Genomic DNA, 23517 nt, shown 5'->3' with positions numbered 1-23517 from the left:
TGGCCTCCCATCACTACTATCTCGTCATGACCCCTCCCCTCCCTTCCCCTCCCATCCCCTCCCCTTCCCCTGCAAACAGTAACTGCTGTTCTCCAGTTTATTGTTTGCAAAGTTTCAGAAAATACTTGAACTTTTTTTTTCACTGGAACACTTGCTGGGGGACTTCGCTCGGCTTCCTCGGGGCGTGCTGTGTTTAAGAGAGAGAGAGAGAGAGAGAGAGAGAGAGAGAGAGAGAGAGAGAGAGAGAGAGAGAGAGAGAGAGAGAGAGAGAGAGAGTTTAAATGTAATCAGGAATGCTTGCTAAATGTAATAGACGTGTGCATGTGCGTGTGTGTGCGTGCGTTTATGTGTTCATGTAGTCCCAGCAGCAGCTAACTTCATCCCTACGGTTGTCTGCTCTCACTAATTTACACTCACTAACTCGTTCACTCGCACACTCACACTCACACTTACTCGCTATTCCCTCGCTCGCTCACGCAATCATGTCCTCACACTCATTTTTCTCGCTCTCTTTCACTCATTTCACAGCTGTATCCTGCGGCCACGTTTTCCCAGCAATTCCAAGTATGCTGTGCGCGTGTGTATGTATGTATGTATATGTATGAATGTACGTGTGTATAAGTGTATATATGCAGGTAGTCAGGTATGCGGCCAGGTATGTACAGGATTATATTTTACCTGAGTTTTATTTCTAAGGGTTATCCAAGGTCATCCAGAGAGGGAAAGAGAGAGAGAGAGAGAGAGAGAGAGAGAGAGAGAGAGAGAGAGAGAGAGAGAGAGAGGGAGAGGGAGTTAACCTTATCTATGAAACTCTATCCAAAAGGCAGCTGTCAGGGAGCTTCTCCGACTTTTCTTTCTTTCTTTCTTTCTTTCTTTCTTTCTTTCTGCCTTCCTTCCTCTAACAACCTAGGCTGGGTCCCCGTAGACTCGTACGATTCCTTCCTTTACCCTCTTGGCACACTGCTGTCCTCTTTCTCCTTCTTCTTCCCCTTCCCCTTACCCTTCTAATTTCCCTCCTTTCCTCTCCTTTTCTACTTTCACCTTCCATCCAGGTCCTGTTGCGTATTACTTGTTTTTTCCCTTACATTTGCAACGTTTACTTATCCAGAGCTCCCCTCCTTTCCCCTCATTGTGCCGCCATCTCTCACCGTTACCATAACAACGTTCTCAATACATCACCCTCACCCACTCCACGCTATCTCGCCCTTTCCTTCCCCTCCCTTCCATATCACTTTTCACTCCCTCCCTCTCTCCCTTCCTCCACGTTTCGCTATCTCTTCATTATAAGACTCCTCCTCCTCCTCCTCCTCCTCCTCCTCCTCCTCCTCCTCCTCCTCCTCCTCCTCCTCCTCCTCCTCCTCCTCCTCCTCCTCCTCCTCCTCCTCCTCCTCCTCTTCAGTGCCGCTCCACTCAGCTCTCCTCTTATCCGGGACATATAGTGAAACGTGAGTGGGCGAATCCGTAGATTTTTCGAGTTAGATCCCACGCCTCTGAAAGGAAGGTTGGTGTAATTATGTAAATATAGCGCTGGTTTGTTACGCCTTTTTCTTCGGTTTGAACTTTCTTCTTATTCTTCTGGACTTGTTTGTGTGTGTGTGTGTGTGTGTGTGTGTGTGTGTGTGTGTGTGTGTGTGTGTGTGTGTGTGTGTGTGTGTGTGTGTGTGTAGTTTTGCATCTTATGAAGTCTGGAAAATGTTAATGACTTGGAGTTTCTGCTTGGTGACCGGATGGCGCTCTCCTCTCCCTCCATCCCTCCCTCCCTCCCTCCCTCCCTCCCTCCCTCCCTCCCTCTCTCGCCCACACATCTGCCGTCCCTCTTATCCGTCTCTCCTCTCATCCGTCCCCTTCTCCCTCCGTGGCTTGTCTGCGCTCCTCCTCCCTCAGGCCCCCACCTTGACCCGTCTTTCTTATTTCCTTCGCCTACACACACACACACACACACACACACACACACACACACACACACACACACACACACACACACACACACACACACACACACACGTGATGTAGTCATGGTGATGGGCAGGTGGATGGTCGGTGCGCAGTGCGGGTCGCTGGCACTGTGGGCGGCAGCTGCTGTACGCTTGCGACCCAGATGTTGTTTTCCTCGCTTCCTCTTTTGTGGCACTTCTCCTCTTCCCCTTTCGCTGTTGAGTGTTCTTATTCCCTCTTTCTCTCCATCGTTGCCTTCCGTCCTCCCTTCCTGCCTCACGTTGTTTTCAAGGCCGCAGGAAAGCCTCACCGCCGCCTCACAACATGGTGTTGACGCGGGTTTCGTGTTGACCGAAGTCCAGAGTGACATGAACCTAAATTTATGTTCGCTAGCCGTCACTGCCCGCTGTTGCTGCTGCTGCTGCTGCTGTTGCTGCTGTTCTTTGCGTGTACGGACACACGTCCTTGCTGACCCACGCGTCCGACGCTTTCCGTCCTCCTCCAGGTTAGGGACGCGGAAAATTGTGCCTTGACTGCGGCTTCGCGGGTCATGTCTCCTCGTGGCGGCGGCGGCGGCGGGGTAGGCTCGGTGTGAGCGCGAGGCCCCTGGTGCGGCGGAGCCATTAACCTGGTGACGCTTATTTTATGACACTATGTGAGGAAAAAGATGAAACCTCGCCGGATGAAGCTTGAGGTGACTCGGGCGTGAGTGTGAGTGTGTGAGTGTCTGCCGCCTGCCATGCCGCGCCTCCCCCATGCCGGCGAGTGGTGAGGCGGCCAGCCCACGGTGCCTCAGGACCTGCGGCGGCGGCGTGGGCTGGGACGGTGGTCGAGGTGGTGGTGGCGACGGCGGCGGCGGCGGCGGCGGCGGCGGTGGGCGTGGTGGGGTGCGCGGACCATGTGGGTGTCGCGCGCGGTAGCAGGACCATGTTTAGCGAGCTGTGTCGGGAGACCCTGAAGCGCTCCGTCATCGAGGGCATCCAGGCATTCCAGGACCTGCTGCACTCTAAGACCCGTGAGTATTCCCTCCCCCTCCCCCCCTCCCCCTCCCCTCTCACCACAATACCTCCAGTACTCCTCCTCACTCCCCCTCGTCCACATTTTCCCAAACGTGACAGCTCCACCACCTCGTCGCCCTCCCGCCCTTCAGGCCTCTCCAGCTTTGAGCGTAGGCAGACAACCCTCTTATTTCCCTCCATCTATCCTCTAGAGTCTCTACAGCCATAGGGGGACACACAATCTTATCTCCCTCCCGTCTTCCCTTCCTCCCTTTCCTCTTCCCTTCCCTCCTCCCGCCCCTCCTACAGCTCAGTCCAAGTCGTCGTGAACTGATTGAGCTGTCAACTTTTTTTTTTCATTAAACGAATAACTTAGGCAAAGGAGGAAGGAGAAAGCCAAGATTTCTCCACTTTCCTCCCTCCTGTCTCTCCCTATTTCTCGTATTCTACTCATTTTCTTCTCCCCCTCTTCCTTCCTTTCTTTCTTCCCTTCTTTCCTTGATCTGGCTCATCACACCAGAATCCGTCACTACAAATAAATTTACTCGCACCCTTCCCGCCTCCTCCTCTTCTCCCTTTCTTCTCCCCTTCCCTTTTATCCACGTAATTACTCTCGTATCCCCTAACCCTCCGTCGCTTTCTTTCTTTTTCTTCATTCCTCCGTATTCTATCCCTTCTTTCCTTCCTTCCTTCCCACTGACCACCACGTTTCCTCTTCTTCTTGACCCTCGTCCCTCCAGCCTTCCCTCAGCCTCCCTCCAGCTTCCCTCCCTCCTTTTCATTAGTTTCCTGCACTCCCTTCAGCTTGATTCTTCCTATTGTCTCTACGGCTAATGCGTTCGCCTTGGGGAGGAGCGAGATGGAATTTACCACGAGAACCAGTGTAAGATTCTCTCTCTCTCTCTCTCTCTCTCTCTCTCTCTCTCTCTCTCTCTCTCTCTCTCTCTCTCTCTCTCTCTCTCTCTCTCTCTCTCTCTCTCTCTCTCTCTCTCTCTCTCTCTCTCTCTCTCTCTCTCTGCGCTACCTCCTCCTAATGTCTTAATGGTAGTGTCAGTAGCAGAGGCTGGAGGGATTAGGGTGTTTTTCTATTGCTATCCTAATTTTGTAAGTCATATTTGCTTAAGGTATGAGTATTTGTCTTTATTTTTGTCTTGTTTTTTTTTTTTTATTCTTTTCTTGTGTTAAGATGGGTTTAAGAATTTTTTTTTGCTCTCTCTCTCTCTCTCTCTCTCTCTCTCTCTCTCTCTCTCTCTCTCTCTCTCTCTCTCTCTCTCTCTCTCTCTCTCTCTCTCTCTCTCTCTCTCTCTCTCTCTCTCTCTCTCTCTCTCTCTCTCATACCATGTTGCCACCTACCTTTCTCTCCCTTCCCTCCTCTCTTCTCTCTTCTATCCCTGCCTCTCCCTCTCCCCTCCCTCTTACCTCAGCTGCGGGGAACAGATAGTCACGCTTCAACACGACAGGACTCAGACATGGCCTCGTATACACACACACACACACACACACACACACACACACACACACACACACACACACACACACACACACACACACACACACACACACACACACACACATACACACACGTAACCCTCTCCCTTGAATATCGCTGCAGAGTTTTTTTCAGAGAGAGAGAGAGAGAGAGAGAGAGAGAGAGAGAGAGAGAGAGAGAGAGAGAGAGAGAGAGAGAGAGAGAGATGGGGACTTGGGTAAGGGAAAAGAGGTGTGTTGGTGAGAGTGGGGGAGTGAGGGGAGATGTTGGGGGTTGATGGTGGGGATGGATTAGTACCTGGAAAACCTGGAAGACCGCCGCCGCCACCACCACCACCACCACCACCACCACCACCACCACCACCACCACCAGACCGCTTTTGTATCCTAGAGAAAGAACACCTGATGCCGGAAGCCTAGCGTCGGGCCTCCTAATGATTCTCTCTCTCTCTCTCTCTCTCTCTCTCTCTCTCTCTCTCTCTCTCTCTCTCTCTCTCTCTCTCTCTCTCTCTCTCTCTCTCTCTCTCTCTCTCTCTCTCTCTGGAATGAAATAGTTTAGGGCCGAGATGTTCCTGAAAATGCTGAACTGTAATAGCGGAAGAGAGAGAGAGAGAGAGAGAGAGAGAGAGAGAGAGAGAGAGAGAGAGAGAGAGAGAGAGAGAGAGAGCGACGCTGGCTGTTAGTGCCGTGGCCTTGCGTGTGTTGTGGCAGCAAATAAAATGTGTTGCGGGAGAGAGAGAGAGAGAGAGAGAGAGAGAGAGAGAGAGAGAGAGAGAGAGAGAGAGAGAGAGAGTATTGTGGGGCGTGTTGGTCGTCAAATGTAGTGGGCCGAGGCAGCCACATTGCCTTGGAGGGAGAAGAGAGAGAGAGAGAGAGAGAGAGAGAGAGAGAGAGAGAGAGAGAGAGAGAGAGAGAGAGAGAGAGAGAGAGAGAGAGAGAATTCGGCGGTAGAGGAAAGTAGGAGAGATAAACAGACCAGAAAGTAGATGAGATTAGAGAAGAGTCTGATGGGACGTAGGGGAGGAAGCGCCGGCCGTCCGGTGCCCACGCCCACCCCACCGCGGCAGCAGGGCGTGTCTGGCGGTTCACTGGGATAGGAGGGGCGGAGAGGAAGGGAGGGAGAGGAAGGAAAGAAGGGGAAACAGCTTGAGTTGTGGGATGGAGGGAAGGAGACAAGTATGGGCGTGTGGCGAAGGGCGAGATGGAGGAAGACAGCAGGACAAGGGGGACCAGGGTGCGTGGCGGGGCAAGAGTGGTATTTTGGGAGGTTGTCAGGGACAATTGTGAGGCCCTGGGGCAGGGAGATGGCGCCGTGTAGGGGCAGGGAAGAGGCATCGCTAAGGAGGCAGCGGCAGGTGAGGTTGAGGGAGGCAGTGGCCAGGTGTAACGTGATCGTGTAGCGGGAGCCACACTTTTGTTGTGCTGGATGCGCCTCCCCACCTGTGCCCTGGCCTAATTACTGCAGCGGCTCCGCCCCGTCCCGACCCGCCCCTCCACCGCCTGCGTCTGCCTGGCCGCGGTAAGGGCGCCCTCTTCACCACTCAGACAAACGGCCTCATCTCCCCTACCAAAACACCTCGCACATCATTGGGGTGTCAAGAAACTCGCGAATTTATTACGAAGCATTAAAACCGCCGGCAAATAGCGCTGCCTCACGCCGCGGTCCAAGGCGGCGGGCGCGGCGGCTTGAGACAAAAGGACGGAGGGGAGAAGAGGGAGCCTGCGGCCCTCCACATCGGAGGCTGCGTTTCACGGCTCGCTAATTTGGAACACCATTTTATTTCTATGAAGTCTCGCGGATTTCTCGAGGCCCGATCACGGCGGTGCGAGCCGTCAGGCGCGGAGAAGCTGAGGTGTTGAGGCCCGGAGTCCCTCCCCAGAGCCGCGTGCCGCGAACTATTATCATATTTGCGAGGTTTTATTCAAAAGTAGAACAGCAGCGCATAGAAATCCGGACCAGGAATGTGTGGGTCAATTCCAGCCACATTCCAGCAGCGACAATTAGCCGCTTCGTGCAGGGCGGGGCAGGCCGGGGCGGGCGGGACGGGCCAGGGCGGGCGACAGCTTGACAGCCACTTCCTGTGCCTAATGAGGGAGTGAGTCTGTCACTTGTAGGGAGTGACAGCCGGTCCTGGGAGGCAGGGAGAGGCCCGCTACGGTCTGGATGCCACAGCGGCAGCCTCTTTGGCATTAAAGAGCACCCGACAACCTACCAGCAGCCGCCTTAGGCTTTAGCCTCCAGCCTGCGAGCCAGCCTGCCTGCCTCAGCTCTCTCCAGCCTGCAAGCATTTTTTTTTTTTTTTTTTGTTTGTTGTTTTTTCCTTTCCTCCTCTCTATCACACACCTTCTTCACCCGTTCTCGCTTTCCCCTTCAGCCATCTCCTCCAGCCACCCTGCAAGTACCCTCACTTAACCTTGCCTGGGCCAAGCACCTCTCACACATCCTCTTACTCTTACTCAGTCACTCACTCTCTCACTCTCTTTGCACCATCCAGCACACCTCACTGTGCACTTCCACTAACCACATATCCTGAGAGAGAGAGAGAGAGAGAGAGAGAGAGAGAGAGAGAGAGAGAGAGAGAGAGAGAGAGAGAGAGAGAGAGAGAGAGAGAGAGAGAGAAAAGCTGAGATGTTGACATTTCAAAAAGTTCATAAAACAGAACCTTTCCTAAACTTAATCCAATTTTGAAGTTGTGTATTACTTTAATTAGATTTTAGACCGCGTGGCTCGATTTTGTTTCTGTTTTCTGGGTTGTGGGCAGGACGAAGGGGGAGGAAAAGGGGAAGAAGTTACGGAAGAGAGAGAGAGAGAGAGAGAGAGAGAGAGAGAGAGAGAGAGAGAGAGAGAGAGAGAGTCATTCAGCTTCCCAGTGCGGTGTCGGTGCAGGCTCGTTGTAAAGAATTACCAGCAGAGAGGATTACAAGAACGTGGGGAGAGGGGAGTGAGAGGAAGGAATGAGAGTACCTTGCTGACTGGACTGGAAGACTGGGTGTGGCTCGACTGGAAAGACTGTAGGGTGGTTGAATCTGACTGGACCGAAGTAACTATGAGATAACTGTGTGTGGCTGTACTGGAGTGAATGCCTAACTGGAGAGTGACTGGACTGAGGAGGCTGGAATGATTGCGGAGTGACTGGATGTGACTAGAGGTGACTGGACCTGGGTGGAATGTAGTAACTGTGGAGTGACTAGACTGAGGGAAATGTGGAACGCCTGGATGTGACTAGAATAATCGAAATAACTGTAGTAAGGAAATTAGAGTGATTGGTATGTAACTGGACTGGAGGGACAACAGAGTGACTGGGAGTGGCTGGACTGGAGTAACCGTGGACTAGATGTGGCTGTACTCATAACAAGCTGGCAATTTGTAACTTCCTCGTGTTGTTAGCTAGGCGGATGTGGCTGGCAGGGTGTGGCTAGCTGGGTTGGGTCTGGGGTGTGTCATGTGAATGTGGTAGACGCGCTATATTTGTTACCTTATGTTTTACGTGCACCAGAGGCTGACCAATAGCATAAAAAAGAGAAAAAAAAGCACTTTTGCCACACCCGAAAAAAAACGGTTTAACCAGGAAAGGTGTGGGTGTGTGTTGGGTTGGTGTTTAAAAGGGGAACGTTTGCTTGTGTGAATTACTGGTTTGCGGATGACACCAGAGAGAGACACACACACACAGAGAGAGAGAGAGAGAGAGAGAGAGAGAGAGAGAGAGAAGCATTATTTCTTTCGGCACGTGTTCCGGAAAGTAAGTTTCATATTCTGAACGTGCGAATCTCCCTCCTCCTCCTCCTCCTCCTCCTCCTCCTCCTCCTCCTCCTCCTCCTCCTCCTCACCTGGCCGTCCCCTCACCTGAGCCACACACCTCAGCCTTGTCTGAAAATACCTGAGGCGTGCTTAAAGGGGCTGGCTCCTACTGCTGCCGTGGTGAAAATAACTCGTGTGTGTGTGTGTGTGTGTGTGTGTGTGTGTGTGTGTGTGTGTGTGTGTGTGTGTGTGTGTGTGTGTGTGTTCGCCGTTAATACATACCAGTGAAATCAAATAACAGAATAACAGCCTATTAATAGAATCTTGTTACATACATGTTTTAAAATGTGGTTAATCAACATTTGGTTATCTGTGTGTGTGTGTGTGTGTGTGTGTGTGTGTGTGTGTGTGTGTGTGTGTGTGTGTGTGTGTGTGTGTGTGTGTGTGTGTGACCGTGCGTGCAGTTGTTAATCTATTAAATTGTATTCGTGCCACGTTACACTGACACTCACACACACACACACACACACACACACACACACACACACACACACACACACACACACACACACACACACACACACACACACACACACACACACACACACACACACACACACACACACACACACACACACACACACACACACACACACAGTAGGGGTGCTGCCGGCGTCTCTTTGTCCCTCCAGCTGTGGGTCCGTGGCATTGTCTTGAGGGAGAAGGAGGAGAGGAAGAGGAGGAGGAAGAGGAAGGAAGAGGAGGAGAAGAAGAAGGAGGGGGAGGAGGAGGCGGAGGAGGAGGAGGTAAAAAAGAAGAAACACTAAACACAATAAAGACTAAACTTACTTCTACCATTCTCTCTCTCTCTCTCTCTCTCTCTCTCTCTCTCTCTCTCTCTCTCTCTCTCTCTCTCTCTCTCTCTCTCTCTCTCTCTCTCTCTCTCTCTCTCTCTCTCTCTCTCTCTCTCTCTCTCTCTCTCCCTTCATCATCCCACAATAACACTGCTCGTTGCCTTTTTTCTCTCCTTCCTGTCTTACTTTTTTTTATATTTCCTCCCTTCCTCCTCCTCCTCCTCCTCCTCCTCCTCCTCCTCCTCCTCCTCCTCCTCCTCCTCCTCCTCCTCCTCCATAGCACAGTAACACTATCGGAGAGAATATTTCCAGCATTCCAGGAGAGTCGGTGTGGTCCAGTTTCCCTTCATTCCTTCCTCCTTTCCTTCCATTTTCCCCACCATGCTCTCTCTCTCTCTCTCTCTCTCTCTCTCTCTCTCTCTCTCTCTCTCTCTCTCTCTCTCTCTCTCTCTCTCTCTCTCTCTCTCTCTCTCTCTCTCTCTCTCTCTCTCTCTCTCTCTCTCTCTCTCTCTCTCTCTCTCTCTCTCTCTCTCTCTCTCTCTCTCTCTCTCTCTCTCTCTCTCTCTCTCTCTCTCTCTCTCTCTCTCTCTCTCTCTCTCTCTCTCTCTCTCTCTCTCTCTCTCTCTCTCCATTACGTCTCATTTTATCTCATCTGCCTGCGGGTGCCCTTTTTTCTTATTCGTGTGTGTGTGTGTGTGTGTGTGTGTGTGTGTGTGTGTGTGTGTGTGTGTGTGTGTGTGTGTGTGTGTGTGTGTGTGTGTGTGTGTGTGTACCCTGTGTTTTTACCTCTGTCTCTTTCTGTCTCCCTGTCAGTCAATAATCAGCTTTGTTCCGCCATCTCTCTCTCTCTCTCTCTCTCTCTCTCTCTCTCTCTCTCTCTCTCTCTCTCTCTCTCTCTCTCTCTCTCTCTCTCTCTCTCTCTCTCTCTCTCTCTCTCTCTCTCTCTCTCTCTCTCAGCCTCCAGGGCATCATTCGTGAAGATGGAGTAGTAAGGCTGTTACGCCTCGAGAGAGAGAGAGAGAGAGAGAGAGAGAGAGAGAGAGAGAGAGAGAGAGAGAGAGAGAGAGAGAGAATGTGGTAGTGATGGCGATGGTTTTCTCATTTTCTTTATTTTTGTCATCGTTTTCATTTTCCTTCGCACTATCCTCCTCCTCCTCCTCCTCCTCCTCCTCCTCCTCCTCCTCCTCCTCCTCCTCCTCCTCCTCCTCAGCATTACCATTATTATTATCATTATCAAGCATTGTTTCCCGCGGCAGACAAAGGGAGGCTGTGGGTACACGCAAGGATGAACACACACACACACACACACACACACACACACACACACACACACACACACACACACACACACACACACACACACACACAGCCATATGATCTGATCTTTAAAATGTCGCGGCTTGAAATAGTGTCCTATGTTAATGCCTCTTTTTATTCTATTTTTCTTCTTTTCCTCTTTCTTTCCTCTTTTTCCTCGTATTCTTAGGTTTCATGTCTCTCCATTTCGTCTCATCTCTTCCTTCCATTTTTTTTTTACTTTTTTTTTTTTTTTTTTTTTTTGAAATTCCACTTTTTTCTTTCGCTCTCTCCTTTCGTCTCATTCTTTCTCTTTCTTTCTTTTTCTCTTTCTCCTTTCGTCTTGTCTTTTATTCCTGTCTTTCATCTCATTTCCCTCTCATCCCATCTCATATTCTGGTCTCTCGCCCTTCCCCATCCCATCCCTTCCATTCCATTCCCTCTCTTCTTCCATCTCCTTTTTCCTCCTTTTTTCCCCTCTTCTGTATATGTCTCTTTCCACTCGTACCCTCTCACTCTCTCCCTCATCCACTCCCCTCACCTCCGTTCCTTCCATTTTCCTTACATCCTCTCCCTTCACACCTCTCCCATCCCTCTCCCCTTACTATACAGCTTACCGTGACCTTGCTATCCACTCTTACCCTCTCACTCTTTCCCTCATCCACACCCCTCACCTCCATTCCTTCCATTTCCCTTATATCCTCTCCCTTCACTCCTCGTGTCTTTCTCCCCCCTCACCATACAGCCCGTCACCTTGTTTCCTTCCCCTCGTCTCGCCTTCCCTCGCTTCCAAGTTTCCCCTCACCATAACTCCATCTCGCATTCTCCTTGAACTAAGTTGGGTTAATATATGCTTATTTAAATTACTTGTATTCCCTGTAGACTTGTAGCCCGCCAGGATCCACCTTGTATCTCTATATGCGTGCGCTCTCTCTCTCTCTCTCTCTCTCTCTCTCTCTCTCTCTCTCTCTCTCTCTCTCTCTCTCTCTCTCTCTCTCTCTCTCTCTCGCTCTCGCTCTAATATTGTGTGTGTGTGTGTGTGTGTGTGTGTGTGTGTGTGTGTGTGTGTGTGTGTGTGTGTGTGTGTGTGTGTGTGTGTGTGTGTGTGTGTGTGTGTACGTACGTCACCTCTCCCAGCACACCATCAAGAGGCATCGATTTGATCTCGGCAGCGGCTGGTGTGTTGGCGCTGAAGTCTCTCTCTCTCTCTCTCTCTCTCTCTCTCTCTCTCTCTCTCTCTCTCTCTCTCTCTCTCTCTCTCTCTCTCTCTCTCTCTCTCTCTCTCTCTCTCTCTCTCTCTCTCTCTCTCTCTCTCTCTCTCTCTCTCTCTCTCTCTCTCTCTCTCTCTCTCTCTCTGCTGGACATCACTGAGGGAGAAGAGGTCGAGGTATTGGAGGAGGAGGAGGAGGAGGACTACAGCATCTGGTACCACGTGGTCACTATTTTCCTTCTCTTATCTTATGCAAGTGATATTGATCTCTCACGCCCAGCCGGACCTCCTCCACTTCCTTCTCCTCTTCCTCTTACTCTTCTTGATCCTCCTCCTCCTCCTTCCTTCTTCTCACTTTCTCTTTCCTCCACAGCATGACACCCAGTCCTCTTCTCCTCTTCCTCCACGTCGCCCTCCTATACCATCTCACTTCTCACAGTCCTCCTCCTCCTCCTCCTCCTCCTCCTCCTCCTCCTCCTCCTCCTCCTCCTCCTCCTCCTCCTCCTCCTCCTCCGCGTCGCCATAAACTTGCCGTTTCCCAAAAGTTCAAGGGCTCCTGGAAAATAAGACTGCTTCCAGATTGACTTCAGATCCTTCCTCTCACTCTCCCCTCTTCCACCTCTCACCCACTCTCCCCTCTTCCTTCTCCCCTCGTGGCCTCCGGCAGTACACGGGTGGTAGGCATCCCTCATCACCAACTTAGCCCTTCCATACATCTTCCTCCTCCTCCTCCTCCTCCTCCTCCTCCTCCTCCTCCTAAATTCAGCTTGGCGTGTCACGAAGCGTATCCTCCCCTCTCTCTCTCTTTCTCTCTTTCCTCCCCTCCTCTCCCTCCTCTCCCTTCTCTCCCTCTCCACTTTCTCTTGGGGTTTATTTTGAATTAAGTTAATGCCTGCGTCTGGTGATGATGGTGGTGGTGGTGGTGGTAGTGGGGGAGAGGGGGAGTGAAGAATCTGCCTCTCCTCACTATCCCTCCTCCCTTCTCTTTCTCTTCCTCTCCCAGCTTTGCGTTATTCTCTGATAAGCCTTTCTTCTCTCCTCTTCCTCCTTTCCTTCCTCCTCCTTCATCTTCTCTTCCCTTTCTCTTCCTCCTCCGTCTTTTATTTATTTTTTTCAGGGTCTCTCTTCCTCTCGTCTTTTTCTTCTCTTACCTCCTCCTCCTCCTCCTCCTCCTCCTCCTCCTCCTCCTCCTCCTCCTCCTCCTCCTCCTCCTCCTCGGCTTTCCTGCATGTTTGACAGATTACAAGACAAGGGAATGTCGAAGATGTTATGTTTGAATGAATTAAAATCTTTGAAGTGGGTTATTATTATTATTATTTTTATTATTATTATTATCATTATTATTATTATTATTATTATTATTATTATTATTATTATTATTATTATTATTATTATTATTATTATTATTATTATACTTCTACAACCACTGGTATTGTTGACATTGATGTAAAAAGATGAAAATAATAAGGAAGACCAAACAGCAACAGATTCATTGCTCCTTAAAAGACCATTCGGGATTTGCTATACTGTATAATCAAAAGAGATAATAAGGGTGAAGGCTCCTCCCCACCCACCCACCGTTCCTTCTATCCGTGACTGGCGGGAAAGAAAGACACCATAAAACATAAGAAAGATGTATAGAAATTTTAATAGAAACGATGTAAAAAGTACAACTATTACTACTATTACTATTACTACTACTATTACCACTACAACAAATTCCTGAGCGTAATAGCAAACGCTGAGAGAGAAAATCACACGCAGTCATTCAGAAAAGTTTGAATTTTGCCAAAATGCATAATATCTTAGTAGGAACTGTAGTACTAGTAATTATGATAGTAGTAGTAGTAGTAGTAGTAGTAGTAGTAGTAGTAGTAGTAGTAGTAGTAGTAGTAGTAGTCCCTGTAATACGAGTTAGTCTGCAGTTCAGGGTCAGAGGGCCTTTTTGGGGTCGTTTACGGGGTGTGAATGAGCGAGGGAGAAGAGTGTGAGAGTAAGAGAGGGGTGGCAGGGCCGTAAATGCGAGCGTCGGAGGGAATGTAAATGAGTAAGGGAGGGTGAGTGAGGGAAGGACTGAGGCCGAGGCGCGAATGAGTGAGTGAGCGTGGTGTGAGAGTGGAGTGTGAGAGTGAGAGTACGTGTGCTTGTGTGTGTGCGCGCGTGGAGAGGAGAGTGAAAAGGTTTTATAACGAAGCTTGCTAAGAATTTGTTTGTCCATTTCTTCCACACCTACAGCTGCACCACTCATGAACGTGTAGTGTGGATGAGGTGGATTTTGGAACCTCGCCACTGGAACACACTGAAATACCATCACCACCACCACCACAAAAATCCCTTACTGAACCACCACCATCATCACCACTACTATACCACCATCATCACCACCATCACCACCACTATCACCACCATCTTGTGCCTTCAACACCATCATGTCTTCATCAATATCCACCACCACGGACAGGTTATAGTTGGTGTTACCGTGCATTATGAGACAGGAGGGAGAGGGGAGTGAGGGGAGTGAGAGAGGGGAGGGCGGGGCACACAGCATCGCGCAAACCCAATTACAAACTATAGGTAAAGTTCGCCTGTTGAGTCTCTTTCTTACTGCGACTCTTCCTGGTGGTGGTGGTGGTGGTGGTGGTGGTGGTGGTGGTAGTGGTGGTGAGGGCATTGACACTACTTGTGATGACGCTTATGGTGGTGGTGGCGGTGTTGGCATCCCTATCTCTACTCACCACCAGTCACTTCCCTTCATCATCACTGACCTCCTCCTCCTCCTCCTCCTCCTCCTCCTCCTCCTCCTCTTCCTCAACTTGTCCCGGCGGTCGGACATTGAAATATAAAATGTGTTCTGGAATTCTTCATAAAAAATGTTAAGAGGAACATTTTTCTCACTTGAAGTTTTCTCAATGTTCAATATCGTTGGTGTGTGTGTGTGTGTGTGTGTGTGTGTGTGTGTGTGTGTGAGAGAGAGAGAGAGAGAGAGAGAGAGAGAGAGAGAGAGAGAGAGAGAGAGAGCTATTTCTCTCTCTCTCTCTCTCTCTCTCTCTCTCTCTCTCTCTCTCTCTCTCTCTCTCTCTCTCTCTCTCTCTCTCTCTCTCTCTCTCTCGTGTTCAGTGTCTTCATCGCATAACGGCTATTGATCTTTGTCCCAGGCCCGTCTCCCCTCTCCTTCCTTCCCCTTCCTTCCCCTCATCCTTCTCCTCCCCATCCTCCTCTTACATCCATCCCGTCCTATCCCCTTTCCCACCTCTTCTCTTGTTTCCCCTCTTCTCTCCTCATCTCGTCTCCCTCTTCTCCTAACAGCCTTCCCCTCCCTCCTCTCGCCTCCCATTCCTTCCCCTCTCCTCCCCAGCCTTTCTTCCCACTTGTTTCCTCCCCCAGACCTCAGCTCGGCCGGAAACACATTCTGGTTCACTTGTTTTAGTGTCCCGACAACACACACACACACACACACACACACACACACACACACACACACACACACACACACACACACACACACACACACACACACACACACACACAGTTTTAATTTTCGGCAATGATGCTATTCCTTCTCCAGTATCTCTCTCTCTCTCTCTCTCTCTCTCTCTCTCTCTCTCTCTCTCTCTCTCTCTCTCTCTCTCTCTCTCTCTCTCTCTCTCTCTCTCTCTCTCTCTCTCTCTCTCTCTCTCTCTCTCTCTCTCATTCCTTAACTTCCCCTCGCTGGACATTCCCCTTCTTTCCCCTTTCCCTTCCTCACATAAGTTCATTCCCCTTGTCTCTCCCTTTCTCTCCCCTCGTCTCTCCTCTCCTCCTCCCCAGGCTTTTCCCCACGTTCTTACCCTTCATACGACGTGGCTATCCTCTCTCTCTCTCTCTCTCTCTCTCTCTCTCTCTCTCTCTCTCTCTCTCTCTCTCTCTCTCTCTCTCTCTCTCTCTCTCTCTCTCTCTCTCTCTCTCTCTCTCTCTCTCTCTCTCTCTCTCTCTCTCTCTCTGTACACCTTCAGACTTGCCTTCCTTCCATTCTGATGCGTCCTTACACCACCTCTCCATCTCTCCCTCCCTCCCTCCCTCCCCACCCCCTCTGTGTCCCACCTATATCCGTTCTGTCTAGCCCTTCACCCTCTCTCCCACCCTCCTTCCCTCACTGCCTTTCCCCTCTCCTTCCTTCTCTTACGTAACTCACTATATGCTAGTTACCTTCCTTCCTTCCTGTCTTCCTTCTTTCCTTCCTTTCTCCTTCCTTTCTCCTCCTTCTGTTATTCCGTTCTTCCTTTTTTCCTCGTCCTTCTGTTCTTCCTTCTTTCTTCCTTTTTTTCCTTTTTCTTTCATTTCGTTCACCTGTTTCTTTCATTGTTTTCCTTCCTCCATTTTTATTTTTAATGTTTTTCCTTCCTTTCCCTCGTTCATTCATTCATTCGTTCATTCATTCGTTCATTCATTCATTCATTCATTCATTCATTCATTTTCTTTTCCTTCCGTCTTTCTTTCTTTTCTTCCCATCTTCCTCCCTTCCTTTCTCTTCTTATTTCTCCCTTTCCTCCTGTCCCATTTTCCCCTTCATTCCTTCCTGCCTGCCTGCCTTCCCTTATTCATCCATTTCCTTCTTCCTAATCCTTCCTTACTCCCTCCCTTCGTTTTTTCCCTATCATCCTTCCTCCTTTCCTATTTTCGTCTCCCTTTCTGCCTTCCCTTATTCATTCATTCCTCCCTTCCTCCCATCCTATCCACCTTCCCTCTATCCTTCCATCCTTACGTAGCCGCACTTAGGTATGCCAGTGGCGGCTGCGGGAAAGCTGTTCAACTTGATCACCTGAAATAGAGGAAACAGGCGGGGCGCTAAGCAGACACCCCGCGCGATGACTGGCTATGAGACGGGGCGGGAGTGAGAGGGGAGAATGAAGTGAGTACGGGGCGGCGAGGGGGAGTGAAGCAAGGGTAAGGAGAATGGGGCCAGACTGGGTGATTTTGGCGCTTCGAGTGGTTGAGTGTGAGTGGATGGAGGAGGTGGAATAAGGTCGGAGTGGTGGAGTAAATGGGTGTACATTGTCAACAGAAGGGCGTGTTTGCTTAGCGGAGGGCGTGGTGGACGAGGTGATGAGATGAGAGAGAGAGAGAGAGAGAGAGAGAGAGAGAGAGAGAGAGAGAGAGAGAGAGAGAGAGAGACTGGAATTGGTTAGTGGAGGTGAGTGCATGTGTGAGAGATGGGTCGAAGGTGAGAGGTGGAGAGGACAGTGGAGGTGGGGCAGGTGCGTGGGGGGTTAGTGGAGTACTGGAGTGGAGGGGGGTGGGGGTGGCGGGGAATACATAGTCAACTTTAATGTGCATTGTTGAATATTGAGGTGTTCCCTTTTGGATCGCTCACACCACTCAATGTCCTCCTCTCCCCCCCTTCCCTCCCCCTCCCCTCCCCTCTTCCTCCTCCCCCTCCTCCTCTCCTCTCGTCTGTGTACCTCCAACTCACCTCTCTCCTCCTCCACACTTTACTTCTCCTTCCATTTCCTCCTCTCCTCCCCTCTCCCCTCACTTGACTACACTTCCCCTTCCTTCTCTTCCCTCTCTCCCTCCACCTTTTCCACAGTATTCTCCATCTCCAATCACTTCCTCTCCCTTCCACTCTGTCTCCATCATTCTTTTCCCCTCTTCTCTCCCCTACATTCCCATTTATCCTCCCCTTCATACCAGTACCCTTCCCCTTTCTGTTCCCAACTCCCCTCTTTTTCCCCTCCAAACATTTTTATATACTGTGCCTTACATTTTTTTCTGTTCTCCCCTCTCTCCCCTTCCTTTCCAGTCCCCAAGATAAAGCACCCTTCACATTTCCTCCTCTCTTTTCCTCCCCACTTCAAGCCAAACATTACCTTCTTTTCTCCCCTCTTTCCCCTCGCATTTTTCCCTTTTCCTCCTTTCCTCTACTCCACCTTACCGTTACCTTCTCCATTTCTCCCTTTTTTTCCTTCTCCCTTCTTTCCTCTACTTCAAGCCATTCGTCCCCTTTTTCTTTCCCCTTCTTTTCCCTCTCCCCATCCACCCCTCCCTCTCTCCCTCTACTCTAAGCCAGCCGTTCTATAATCCGCCCTGCCCAATATTGTTGTTACTGATGTCATTGCTGTTGTTTTTTACTGCTGCTGTTAACTGCTGAATTGGCTGTAATAAGGGAGGTGGTGATGGGTGGTGATGGGGTAAGGAGAAGTATGGTGGAGGTGATGGTGGGGGTGATGGTGGTGTTGTGGTCAGGCAGACGAGGCATCTCACAATGTCAGTTAATTTGCATACGACTAACCAGATTGATTGAGGGTCCAGAGAGAGAGAGAGAGAGAGAGAGAGAGAGAGAGAGAGAGAGAGAGAGAGAGAGGGGGGGGGGGGGGAGGCAGAAGAGAGAGAAGAACAGACAGAGACAGACAAGCAGAGACAGAGGCATTGGCAATAACGAGCAAAACACACACACACACACACACACACACACACACACACACACACACACACACACACACACACACACACACACACACACACACACACACACACACACACACTTACAAACACAAACACAAACACAAACACACACACAGGTGTTTTGCAAGTCCAATGTGGAAAGTCTGGAGATATGGCAAGACCGAGGGCAGGTGTGTGTGCAATGAGGGACGCACGTGTGGACTGCAGGATTTCGTGTCTGATGGGGACGAGAACGGGGCGGGGGCAAGGCGGGGCGGGGGCGGAGAGGGGCGGGATTGGTTGGTACTAGATTTGAGACTAGGGGTGAGAAGTGAAACAGATATTTACCTCATCAGTAATTAAGTCTATTTACTCCTGTGGTCGTCTTTTGTTAGCCTTGAGAGTATTGGAGAGAGAGAGAGAGAGAGAGACGAGAGGAGAGAGAGAGAGAGAGAGAGAGAGAGAAAGTTCATTTTGTCTTTTATAGGCCACAACTATTTAAGAGAGACTAGCCACAAAAAAGAAGTATCTAAAAAGAACCCTCAACTTTTTTATACCATTCTTTTTGTGCTACAGTTTCTTAAGTAGTTCTGTAGCTGGGAAAAAAAAGACACAATTAACCTCTTATTCCACTTTTCTTTCTGTCCTGAAAAAAAAAAAAACCTACCAGTGAAAGGGTTAACTCGTACCTCTTCACCGTCCCCTTGTAAAGAGTAATACAACACTTGGATGGGAGAGTGGGCACGTGTTTCCTCTTATACAGTAATACAACACCTGTTTATCTGGATTGTGGAGAATATTTCTTCCTTTACATTTATACAACAACTGGAGAGAGAGAGAGAGAGAGAGAGAGAGAGAGAGAGAGAGAGAGAGAGAGAGAGAGAGAGAGAGAGAAAGAGAGAGGTGAAATCAGGAATGTGGTGAGGGAGACACTGAGGAAGGTACTCATAACTGGAGCTGAGTGGGGAGCCATACCGGGACCTAAAGGGACATTTTACCAAAGAGAATGTATCCCCTGCGACTGTCTGTCCTTCCCCATTTTCCCTTTATCCTCTCGACTCCTTTCCCTCTCCCCTTTTCCTCTCGCTCTTCTGGTAACTTTTTCATCCTTAAAACTTGCTGGACTGAGTTTAGCGGGCGGCAGGAGGCTGAGTGATGGCCCTGACACAGCGCACTCTCCGATAGATAGACTGATAGACGCTGGCAGACGGAGCAGCGAAAAATATATGTACTCGTGTTGTAATCCTGTGTGTGTAATTTAATTGGTTGATGCGAAATGAGGTAATCGAGTGGTGGTGCTGGTGGTGGTGGTGTCTGAATTGATGTAGGATTGATTGATTGTCAGGTAAAATGGATAAGTGGATGATTGAGTGAAGAGGTGTGTGGATGAATGAGTAGACTAATTGACTGATAGATATGCATATGGATAAAAATACTGTGTTTCTGGCTTGTATGAATATCAATAGACACCGTACATTAGGAAAACTCTTAACATACATAGGTTAACACACACACACACACACACACACACACACACACACACACACACACACACACACACACACACACACACACACACACACACACACACACTTCATACAAACAAACAGACAGACAATACACAAACACGTACACAAACGGATTTACACACAGCCAGTTAGCTAGACAGACAAAGGCGTGGACAGACATGCATTAGACAGAACAACGTCAGCTTTGCGTCTCTCAAAGGACAATAATTCTGTGACGTCAGAGAGAGAGAGAGAGAGAGAGAGAGAGAGAGAGAGAGAGAGAGAGAGAGAGAGAGAGAGAGAGAGAGAGAGAGAGAGCAGTCGAGTTTCAATATGAAGCTTCAGTATTTGTTTTATATCACTTTTGTGTGACACGTTTGTTCCAAGGAGAAGATGAACCTGGAGGGGAGGAGGAAGAGGAAAGAAGAAGAAAAAATGGAGGGGAAAAAAAAAAAGGGAAGAAGTGAACGCTGATGAAAGAAGAGAGATAGCGACGATGGAGGGAAAAAACTGGAGTAGAAGCTGATGAAAGAAGAAAACAGAGAGGAGAAAGGGAAAGAAGAGAAGTGGAGGAAATAGAGGAGAAAGGGAAAGAAGAGAAGTGGAGGAAAAATAGGGAAGATATGAACGCTGGTGAAAGAAGAGAGATAGAGACGATTGAGGGAAAAGTTAGAGTAGGAGATGATGAAAAAAGAAAACATACGGGAGAAGGAGAAAGAAGAAGAAAAATAGGGAAGATATGAACACTTGTGAAAGAAGAGAGATAGAGAAGATGAGATATTGAGATGGGAGCTGATGAAAGAGAAGGGATGAAGATAACAAAGGAGAGATAAAGGAAAACTGGCGAGGAAGATGATGAAATAAAAGAAGTGGAGAGGAAGAGAAGGAAAAGTAGAGGAAAACTTAAGTAAACATTGATAAAGGAAGAGAAGAAAAGATAAGAAGAAAACTGGAGTAAAAGGTCATGAAAGAAGAAAAGAGAATGAAAAAAGAGGGGAGGTGAAAAAAGAATTCAACTGAAGTGGAAAGTGATGAAAGAAGAGAAGACATGAAAGAAGGAGGAGGAGGAGGAGGAGAAGTGAAGAAGGAAAAGCTGAAGTAGGCGTTGATGAAGAAAGAGGAGAACAAAACGAAAGATAGGAGACATGAAAGAAAGGAAGAGAGGTTATATGATGATGAGGAAAGAAGAGAGAGAGAGAGAGAGAGAGAGAGAGAGAGAGAGAGAGAGAGAGAGATGAGAGAGAAGAGAGAGAGAGAGAGAGAGAGAGAGAGAGAGAGAGAAAGAACGGAGAGAAAAGAAACATACATTGAAGTAAAGAGGAGAGACAGATGAAGAAAAGAATGAAAGGGAAACCAGTTAAAGAAAATGGAAGAAGATGAAATAGAAAGTAGGTGACAATGAACAGTGATTGGGTAAGATTACGGGAAAAAAAAAAAAGGGAAGAAGAATAGAGGGAGAGAAAATGGCTGCATAGAGAAAGAAGGGAAGAGAAGTGACAGTTGAAGGGAAGGAGAGGGAAAAGAAGAGGGAGGAAGAGGACGAGGGTGAGTAGGAAGAGGAGGCGACAGACGTCATCCTCTCTGCAAACACTGCTCTTCCTCTGCCACGGTCAAGAACCCATTACGCCTCCTCCTCCTCCTCCTCCTCCTCCTCCTCCTCCTCCTCCTCCTCCTCCTCCTCCTCCTCCTCCTCCTCCTCCTCCTCACCCCTTACCTTTAATGTTCTCGCTCTCACCCTCCCTTATTCACCTTTGTCATCACCACACTACACAATCCTCACTTTACTCTCCCACCCTCTCACTCCTAAGTCTCACCCACACACTCTTATATCCCTTATACACACACACACACACACACACACACACACACACACACACACACACACACACACACACACACACACACACACACACACACACGTTGTCACTACTAAGCTGATCCCTCCTCCTCCTCCTCCTCCTCCTCCTCCTCCTCCTCCTCCTTTCGCCAATTACCACTCACCAGAAAAGGCCGTTAGTAAGTGTTCTCGTTCGGGGTTTCATAGCAAGACGAGATCAGTGTGTGTCTCGCGAGATATGGTGCGCGCTGAGAGGGAAAGCTGGGAAGGGGTTTGATGTTCTGTGTGTGTGTGTGTGTGTCGTGTGTGTGTGTGTGTGTGTGTGTGTGTGTGTGTGTGCGCGGTTGGTTTCGTAACATAAGTGCCTGATTCCCTGGTCCTCTCTCTCTCTCTCTCTCTCTCTCTCTCTCTCTCTCTCTCTCTCTCTCTCTCTCTCTCTCTCTCTCTCTCTCTCTCTCTCTCTCTCTCTCTCTCTCTCTCTCTCTCTCTCTCTCTCTCTCTCTCTCTCTCTCTGTGCCACCGTGCCAACCTACTTATTTCTTTCACTCTATTGTCTCCTGTCGCTCCTCCCTCCCTACCTGTCTGTCTGCCTACGCACCTACCCCACTTCTTCCGCCCCCATTCTCTCTCTCTCTCTCTCTCTCTCTCTCTCTCTCTCTCTCTCTCTCTCTCTCTCTCTCTCTCTCTCTCTCTCTCTCTCTCTCTCTCTCTCTCTCTCTCTCTCTCTCCTATCTTCTTTCCGCTCTCTTTTCCTCGTCGTCCCGTCCACGCGTACAGGGATTACTTTAATGTTTACTTTTTTCCCCATATCTTTTTTTCTTCCTTGCTTCTCTAGTTTCTTAATTATGCACCTCTTTCCTACTTTCTTCTTTTCCTTCCTGATTACCTGTACTGTTTTCTATGCGATTCACACTCTTTACTTACCTTTCTCCTTTGCCTTCTGAACCTCTTCCTCCTCCTCCTCCTCCTCCTCCTCCTCCTCCTCCTCCTCCTCCTCCTCCTCCTCCTCCTCCTCCTCCTCCTCCTCCTCCTCCTCCTCCTCGTCTTCTCGCGCCGTCGTACACAGAAGCTTTTTTCGCCTCATTCCTCGTCGTCCACGTCGTTGTGTGCCTCGACAATGTCCCTCCCGGCGCGACAAGGATCAGGAGGGACCGAAGGGAGGGAGGAAGGGAAGAAGGGAAATAGAGGGAAGGAGCACAGGGATGTAGAAGGGAGGGGGGCGGAAGGGGGGACGGGCGGCTTTCTGTTAGCCTCGTGATGGCCGTGTAGAAGCCTCTTTTTCTGGTCGGGAGGAGGAAGTCGAGTCTGTAGGAGGAGGGGTGGAAGTGCTTTGTTTTTCGGCGGTGGTGGGGAAGGGATGAGGGGATAAAAGATGGCGCTTGTAGTGGCAGTCTTTGATGCCTGTAGTAGGTGATGGCGATGGTGGCGTGCCTCCAGCGCTCCATTATGCAGTTCTCAATATTCCGATGTGTTGAGCCCCCGTTCACAGCAGCTTCGGAGCCCCTGGTGGCAGACGCGTCGCTCCTGCCGCGGAGCAAAGACTCGGGGCGCACTTGTGTCAGTGAGCCAAGCGGTCATGAGGGAGCGAGGTAGGCAAGGGTTGGGGCTCGCGGCGCGGCGGTGGATGAGGTTCAGGAGGGTTCAAAAAGGGTTCCGTCACACTCCGCGCTGAGGTCGAACCCCCACAGAGAAAATTATTCTTAAACTTTGAATGTCACGTTCCATCCCGTGGATTACAGATCAGGGGGGGGGCGGCAGGCCCCAGACGGTGCCGCGCCTGGGTCGCCGGGGTCCGTGTGACGTCAGCGGGATTGCGAGTGGACGAAAGACACCATTAAAATTCCTGACGACGAAGGTGTTAGGGTGAGGGGTCGATCCCCTGATGACGGGGCAGCGAGGCGGGACGCGGGCCCTGGAGGCTGGCCAGGTGCGGGCGTCTTGAGGCGAGGGACCCCTGCACTGGTGGACCAATCCGATGCCAGGGGCGGTTGTGAAAAATGTAGGCGAGTAGTGAAGTGTGTGAACCAGGTCATGCCCGCGGCGATGGAGGGGAGCATAGTGCGCCGTCAGGAGAGCGAGCAGGGTGTCAGGCGGCGGGCGGCCACCACAGGGAGAGCCAGACAGCTGAGCCGCGCCCGCCGCCCGTGCCTCCACCCCCGTCAACACCGCCCTCCAGATAAGTTCGGCTTGAAAAGGTTGGGGAGACATTACGTTCAATTTATGTAGGCGAAG

The 23517-nt window shown here is 49.9% G+C and overlaps 1 protein-coding gene across 46 annotated transcripts in view; it reads left to right on the top strand.

The window, feature by feature from the left end:
* The window catches only part of LOC135112709 (MAP7 domain-containing protein 2-like), a 101703-nt gene that overhangs the window by 50993 nt on the left and 27193 nt on the right, over positions 1-23517 (top strand). For 3 of the 46 annotated variants that reach the window (XM_064027424.1, XM_064027423.1, XM_064027454.1), the window contains exon 2: positions 2441-2950. The exons of the other annotated variants lie outside the window; for them this stretch is intronic. In XM_064027424.1, the coding sequence (XP_063883494.1) occupies positions 2863-2950 (88 nt within the window). In that variant the 5' untranslated portion in view covers positions 2441-2862. The remainder of the gene's footprint in view (positions 1-2440; positions 2951-23517) is intronic. 46 annotated transcript variants of the gene reach the window in all.

Source organism: Scylla paramamosain, chromosome 24, assembly GCF_035594125.1.
Source record: "Scylla paramamosain isolate STU-SP2022 chromosome 24, ASM3559412v1, whole genome shotgun sequence".
NCBI classification, from domain to species: Eukaryota; Metazoa; Arthropoda; class Malacostraca; order Decapoda; family Portunidae; genus Scylla; species Scylla paramamosain.
The sequence above is the reverse complement of the archived record's forward strand: the minus strand, read 5'-3'. Positions and strand labels throughout refer to the sequence as shown.